This window comes from Miscanthus floridulus, chromosome 18 (genome assembly GCF_019320115.1).
Source record: "Miscanthus floridulus cultivar M001 chromosome 18, ASM1932011v1, whole genome shotgun sequence".
Classification (NCBI taxonomy): domain Eukaryota; kingdom Viridiplantae; phylum Streptophyta; class Magnoliopsida; order Poales; family Poaceae; genus Miscanthus; species Miscanthus floridulus.
The window spans coordinates 68060530-68067679 of NC_089597.1; the positions used below are offsets into that span (position 1 = coordinate 68060530).

A 7150-nucleotide genomic window follows, 5' to 3' on the forward strand; every position below is an offset into this window, starting at 1 on the left:
TTGAGGCAACATCATTGGCTGTCGTCAGATCTAAATTTGAGACAACATCATTGGCCGGAGCTAATCAGAGACCCACACCGAAGTCATCGGTTCGCAGTTCTGAACAAAACCGATCGGCTAGTGATTCTGAGAAACCAAAGTTTTTAAAAACCGATTAAACCATCCGACCTTTCAATTTTAACCGATTGCCCAGCTGGGATGACCGAAAATCCGATGCCTCAGTCTCACGCCAGCGCTTTTGCCCCAACCTGTACCCATCCAGTAGCAAGTCTAAACCGCCATCTGCACCACACTTCTATGTGCACATGAAGCACGTCTTCGGGCAAATGCAATGTTCAAGTCCCGACAAATGCAGTGTTCAAGTCCCGACAAATGCAAAAGCTAATTAAAAATTATATTTTTTTTGAAGCCACGCTAATCATACTCCAAATTATTGATCATTCAGTTGACACGCAAATTAATAGTACACAAGAGAAAAATTTTGGTCGACGCAATGGCCTGATCTTCAAAGCACAGATAATCTGTGTCTCCACAGGTATTATGCAGCTATCGATTACTTGTTGGCACCAGCTTCATCAGGCGTTTTGGTAGTCATTTGGTCCACAGCATGCACAGTGCTCTGAAGCTCCTCCCATATAGCCTTGTAAACCATTCTCTGCCTATTTACAGCAGATTTTCCCTCAAATGCCTTGGAAACCACGTCTATGCTGCATAATAGAAAAGAAATGGTTAGTTCAACTTCAGAATTATATATTTTTTGGAAACAAAAGGCCAGTAATAAATCAATGATAAAATAATAGAAAAAATGCAGAAACATCCTAGCGTATCCAAAACAAACATAATGTTGTCACCTAACATGTAAGGAGCATAAACAGAAAAATGTTCAAAACAAATATTTAAAAATACAATAAAAAGAGGGGAAAGGAACAATCATCACCAAACCGAAATGGCAGAATGCACATGCTCTAGGCAGGCTTCTGATCAATCCCTATCCCTGAACCTGCTTGTGCTGTATGTCTAGAAATCATATCTCATAAATCACCAACAACACGAAGGTATATAGTCTCACAAGTGAGTTACCAACTAGCCACTAATGTAGTCTTGATGCTTGCATTATTGTGTATAGTGTATACACTATATGGTATATATGCATATATAGTATGTACCAACTAGGACCGACTAGGCTAGTCAGTCTGGTCAATGATACTAGTGAACATTGATACTGCAGCTAGCACAACGGCTGCGACATTCGCCACACTTGTCTTCACTGGCACTGCCCTGCTGCTACCAAATGATGCCTTACTGTCATACTCTGGCACTGCCACCAAAGACGTACACAAGGTGTTTAAGGTATCACCGTGTTGGAATTCAGTCAGTAATTCCTCCTCCTCTGGAAACTTTTGCATATGTCATGTACTATGCACATGACATCCTGTCCAAAAGGACTTTGACATGCTAAGGATGTATGGCCAAACATGCCCTTGTAGTACTTATTTGGTAGCATGGTTATGGCCAAGTAGTAGGTGTACTTGTAGTTGTTGTACAAAACCTCTTGTAATAGTGTAAACCATGTATATATGCAAGCATATGGACCAGCTGCATCCTTAGTTCAAGGACCGTTCACTAATGTGTGCTCTGATCTCCCCTTTACTTATACCTCCAGTTGTGTGCGTGTGGTGAATTAACAAAGCCGGCCAACAAGTAGTATTACAGCCACGGTTGGGTGGTCATCGGCATTGTCAGGAGAACACCCTCTCCCCCCAGTCAGCAGATAAGCATTTGTGGTGCAAAGGACTGGCAGGGAGGTTAGAGGAGGAAGTGCTCCATACCCCACGCTTACCCGCACCAACTATGGTGACTGGTCGGTGTTCATGAAGCTGATACTCCAAGATCAAGGTTTGTGGCGCGCGGTGAACACCGGCAAAACAAGGACGCGCCAAAGCTCGTCTAGGACAGCCTCACGTCCATTCGTGTGGACTCTGACCATGTGCGCCGAGCAAGGGTGCACGCAGCTCCGGTGGGAGTATGAGGCTATCACATTCTAGGAGGGTGAGGACTGAGGAGGTGGACTTGGCACTGCGCCTGCAGTCGTTGGTGAGTCAGCTCGCAGTACTCGACAAAACCATTGACGAACAACAAAACATTGCCATTTACTCGTGGGTGGTTCCACCCAAATTCACACAGATTGCGCTTGTCAATCTGTCCACCCTCACAATTCAGGATGTGACCGGGTAGCTCAAGTGGAGAACTGAGACAAGACGGTGGCGCAGACGACAGCATGTAGAAAGCTGCTCCTCACTGAGGAGTGGGCGGACCGCATGCGCGAGCAGCAGCCAGTGCAAGGCTCCAGCTCGTCCAGAGGAGGCGCGGAGTGGTGACGAGGAAAACCGCCACCATGGTCGTGACAGAAAAGAGGAGGCGCCACATGTCTCCAACCACAACACTTGCCACAAGTGTGTCAAGACGAGCCATTGAGCCCTGGATTGTAAAAATACCACGCGCCAGTCTTGTAGTAGTGTCTTGTAGTTGGTGCACAAAACCTCTTGTAATAGTGTAGACCATGTATATATGCAAGCATATGGACTAGCTGCATCCTTAGTTCAAGGAGCACCATTCACTAGTATTCATGCGTGTGTGCTCTGATCTCCCCTTTACTTCTACCTCCAGTTGTGTGAGTGTGGTGAATTGACAAAGCCGGCCAACAAGTGGTACTAGAGCCGCGATTGGGTGATCATCGGCATTGTCAGGAGGACGCTCTCTCCCAGGACTGGAGCACTGGCCACCCTAGTCACCAAAACGATAGCCATTCGTGGTGCAAAGTACGGTAAGGGAGGTTGGAGGAGGAAGAGCCAGTACCCCCATGCTTACCCGCACCAGCTGTGGTGACTGGTCGGTGTTGATGAAGGTGATACAAGATCAGGGCTTGTGGCACATGGTGACTCCGGCAAAATAAAGACACAACAAAGCTCGCCTAGGACAGCCTCAGTCCATTCGTGTGGGCTTCAACCGCGTGCGCCGAGCAAGGGTGCACGCAGCTCCGGTGGGAGTATGAGGCCATTGCATTCTAGGAGGGCAAGGTGATGGACTTTGCACTGTGCCTGTAGTCGTCTGTGAGTCAACTCGTGGTACTCAATGAAATCATTGACACACAAGTCATTCAAGTACCTGCAGATGGTTCCGTCCAAATTCACGCAGATTGCACTTGTCGATCTGTCCACCCTGACAATTGAATGTGACCGGGTGGCTCAAGGCAGTGGAGAACCAAGTGGTGGCGGTGGCGCAGACGGCAGCAAGTAGAAAGCTGCTCCTCAGAGAGGAGTGGGTGGCTCGCGTGCGCAAGCAGCAGCTAGGGCAAGGCTCAAGCGCAGAGCTGTGTATCTTTGTATTATTAAGAAGAAAAAGGGGCAAGAACCCTTACCACACACACCCATACATCTTATACATCAATACCATAGCAAAGATCCTGGCATGTTTTCATTAGAAACCTCAATAGAAGTACAATTGTTGAATTGTTTGTTTCATTTAAATTGATGGAACAATCATTACCACTGATCACTCAGTTGAGTGTATGAATTTTCTTAGGTGTTGATCATTGGTGATATGTTGTGATTGGCCATCTGGGGAGCCTCTGTTCCAACTATTTCATTTTATTGTAAAAGGCTGATTAGCTATCAAGTTTGCACCAATTCCATTCAGAACACCTAAAATAAACTTCTTTAAAGTCAACAACTAATCCCATGCCAAACTAAACTGGCTTAAAAAAAGGGCGTACCCAGTGCAGAGAGCTCCCACTCTGTGCGGGGTCTGGGGAAGGGTGTCAGTGGCAAGCCTTACCCTCGCCTGTGCAATGCGAGGAGACCACGACTCGAACCCGGGACCTTCCGGTCACAGGCGGTAAGACTCTACCGCTTGCACCAGGCTTGGCTTATAATAGGTAAATGAAATTGAAAATCCTCTATTATAGCATATAAAAGCAAACTTTTTGAGAAAAGGTCTCAGTTTGTCTTTGGTTAACTTTCGTTCAGAACTTACAAGTGACAACTAAACTAGAATCTAATACCTTGGTTACTTTTGATTACATAGACATCATTACGCCTGTCGTTGGGGAGGGTATGGGCAAACCCGCACCTATCCATACCCACATCCATGTCTTGCTTACCCACATCTTCCTCTCCGCACTATTATTCATACCCGATTCCCCAATATTCATTGGATAATTGAGTAGTGGGTAAACAGCCTCATCGTCATCAGCTAACTTAGCGAGAGCTTGGTCAGCTGCATGCACAGGCTCATTGTTGCCAAGCCTGACCACTACTAGGACGCACTCGACGCGCACCTTGACGTTCCTAGTGAGGCTTGCCGCAACGGCCGCGTCGGCCACGGAGCGTTCGGTGCCAGCACCACCATGTCCGCGCTTGAACAAGGCGTAGTCGATCCACAGCAACGCCCGGTCCTCCTCGCTGCCGCTGCCGTCCGTCTAGTTCCGGGCGCGCCACTCCTCGAACTCGAAGAGCTCCCAGCGGGGGCGGGGTCGTCGGCGCCCATCTGCATGCTGACCCAAGAGCTGCGCAGACATCGGCGTAGTCGGCCCACAGCGTGCGAGCACGGCGCAGAAGACAGGGCGCGCGGGCGAGCACGGCGTAGTCGGCGCAGCGGGCGGTCAACGGATTCGGACACTCGAAGGAGCGTTGCCGTGCGGCCAGTGAAGAAGACGGAGAAGGATGAGCAGAATAGATAGAATACCCTCCCCATACCCGCTTCTCAACGGATATTACCCATACCCGAACAGGTATGTTATTTTCTACCCATACCCTCCCCGTTTCAAGTGGATACGGATGTGAATACTGGGTATGAATACCCGGCGACAGGCTTTCACATCATGATAAAATGTTTTTTCAAAAAACTCCCACTTATGGAATAGAAATATCTTAAACACACTTCAATTCATGTAAATGTATTCAGCACACAAACTGAAGATAAAGCAAGATGGCAACTCACTACATTTTTTTTTTGTTCTGGTAGTAGTAGCACTACAATGCCAAAAACAAACAATTCTCAAATCTTTAAGCAAAAACACTATCATCTCCACATCAATCACCAACAATGCTTCACATAGGAACATTTCTAAAAGAACAAGTTACGAACTATATAGCGCACACACACACTGATACAACTACAAAAAAACCCTGTTTTCTTTGATACAGACTCACAGAATGCATATGCATTCACCATGTCCATGTGAGTTTCAAAGACCTACTGAGCATGTAGCACATTTGTTTCTTGGCATCCCAGCAAATGTAAAGAAACACAATATCAATGTTTTTAGGTGGGTGGGGGGATTGTTACTCACCAGACATGGCGGCCATCCCCAGAGGTATCCACAACCGTGACTGTGTCCGCCTCCAGCTGCTCCTTGATCTGCCAAGAAACAATAGAAACAGAAACGAATCTGTCAGTCGCTATGGCAAACGACAGCGTAGGAACGCTTATCCTGGCATCTGAATTACAAAACAAAGATTAGAATCAGAAAGCTAGACCGGGGAGGCAAGCGAGGTACCTTAGCCTCTAGCGCCTTTGTAGCGGGGGAATCCGCAGACCCCGCCGGCCCCGGCGCCGATGCCCAGGCCGCAAACCCCCGGATCCTGGGGCTGCTGGAGTGGGGGGAAGGGGACCAGGTAGTGGTGGGGCAGGTGGAGGGCTGGGAGGAGACAGCAGACGAGGCGTGGTGGCGGACCGAATAGACAGAAGAGGACGAGCAGGATGAGAATCGGTGGAGCAGCAGTCCTGCAACCGAGCACGGCGCGGCGGCGGCGGACCTCAGCGGCAGCATCGTCTTTGCCGTCTGAGAGCTGATGAGAGGACACGAGGGGCCGTGGTTGCTTGTGGCTTCCACAGCCTTACACAGACTCCTGTTTCACGGGGCCTGTTTGCCTGTTTGGTTCACAGCTTCACAAACATGCCGGGTCCAGGCAGCTTCTCTAGGCGTCCAATTTAAAACGCCTGGGCTAGGATTCCTAGCCTGGCACGCCTCAATCCAAACAGACACTCATTTCAGACAAAAAAATAATCGAAACTCCAACCAAAAGAATCGGGATCATAATAGGAAGAACCAAAACCAAAAACTTCAATTACTTGTTCGGTACTCATTTCTCAAGAACTTAAATTTTACTCGGTTAGTTTGGTTCGAAAGGCCCAATATTTGAGTCCAGCCCAATAACCAGTTTGGAAATCTTGATATTCGATCTCAAACCCTAGGCCTCGAAACACAGTCTTGTTTTTCCCAGGACAGGAGTGGACGTACCCTATCGACGAGCTGAGACGGACGTTCCAGCTACCGGCCAGCAAGGTTCAGGCAACCTTCATCCATGGGAGGTGAAGTAGGTGTTGTTGGAGTATGATCCGAATTTTGACGTTTGTGGTGGTCCATGGTTCGGGTTATGTTAATTAACGAATTTGTTTTTATATTGGACTGCAGTCTGTCCACCCTATATATACATTTTGTAAACCGTACGAAAAGAGTATAAAGATAACTCATTGTATTTCCTTGTTCTGATAAACTCTTCTCAAATAGTGAAATAGTGAAAATTGTCGGTTGCCGTCCAAGGTTCTTTTCCACGTAAAAATATGTTTCTCGTTTTCTATCTTTATTGTATCATTTTCCACCAAGTGATATCTAAAACCAGAAATAATAAGATTGAAAAAAGAATAGAATTTCAGTCCTGTTCGTCGTCAAGCATGCGGCCACCTCATGCGTTTTTTTTTTTTTTTTTTTTTTTGTCGTGCCCTTAATTGGCCAGTTGACGTGTTCTAACATCGTGTCCAAGGTGGATTTCTGCGTCAACCTGAAGCTGGAGTTCCAATCTACAAAGCCACTTGCCCGTCACGCGCGAGACGTGTGCTGAGGCCAAGAAATACTACATACACGCGTATATTAAAAAAAAGCTGTCCTCACGTTGATCAAGTTAGCTGCGGCTGCGGCTTCAATGAAAAGCGAACAACCTCATGCTGCTAGAAGTTCCAACTGCTGTACACAAGCCAAGGCATAGAGTGCCACGTAATTTTAAGACAATTTAATAGACAGCATATACCATGGTTGTTTTTTAAGTAATTTACAATTCCTAAATTTATACATAAAATAAAAGTAAACTTG

At 47.0% G+C, this 7150-nt stretch overlaps 1 protein-coding gene across 1 annotated transcript; it reads right to left on the minus strand.

Annotated features, from left to right (window-relative positions):
• Positions 1 to 371: 371 nt before the first annotated feature.
• LOC136521956 (protein BOLA4, chloroplastic/mitochondrial) lies at positions 372 to 5944 on the minus strand. The gene is made up of 3 exons (XM_066515745.1): positions 5558 to 5944; positions 5351 to 5418; positions 372 to 707 (listed from the first exon to the last, which is right to left on the minus strand). The coding sequence occupies exons 1-3, from the start codon at positions 5828 to 5830 to the stop codon at positions 554 to 556; spliced, it is 495 nt and encodes a 164-aa protein (XP_066371842.1). The 5' UTR covers positions 5831 to 5944; the 3' UTR covers positions 372 to 553.
• Positions 5945 to 7150: the final 1206 nt, after the last annotated feature.

Coding starts and splice junctions, on each gene's coding strand:
- LOC136521956 (XM_066515745.1), bottom strand. CDS start 5,830: ATGCTGCCGCTGAGGTCCGCCGCCGCCGCGCCGTGCTCGGTTGCAGGA. Junction 5,419..5,557: donor CAAAGGCGCTAGAGGCTAAG/GTACCTCGCTTG, acceptor GTTTCTTGGCAG/ATCAAGGAGCAGCTGGAGGC. Junction 708..5,350: donor GGGGATGGCCGCCATGTCTG/GTGAGTAACAAT, acceptor TCTATTATGCAG/CATAGACGTGGTTTCCAAGG.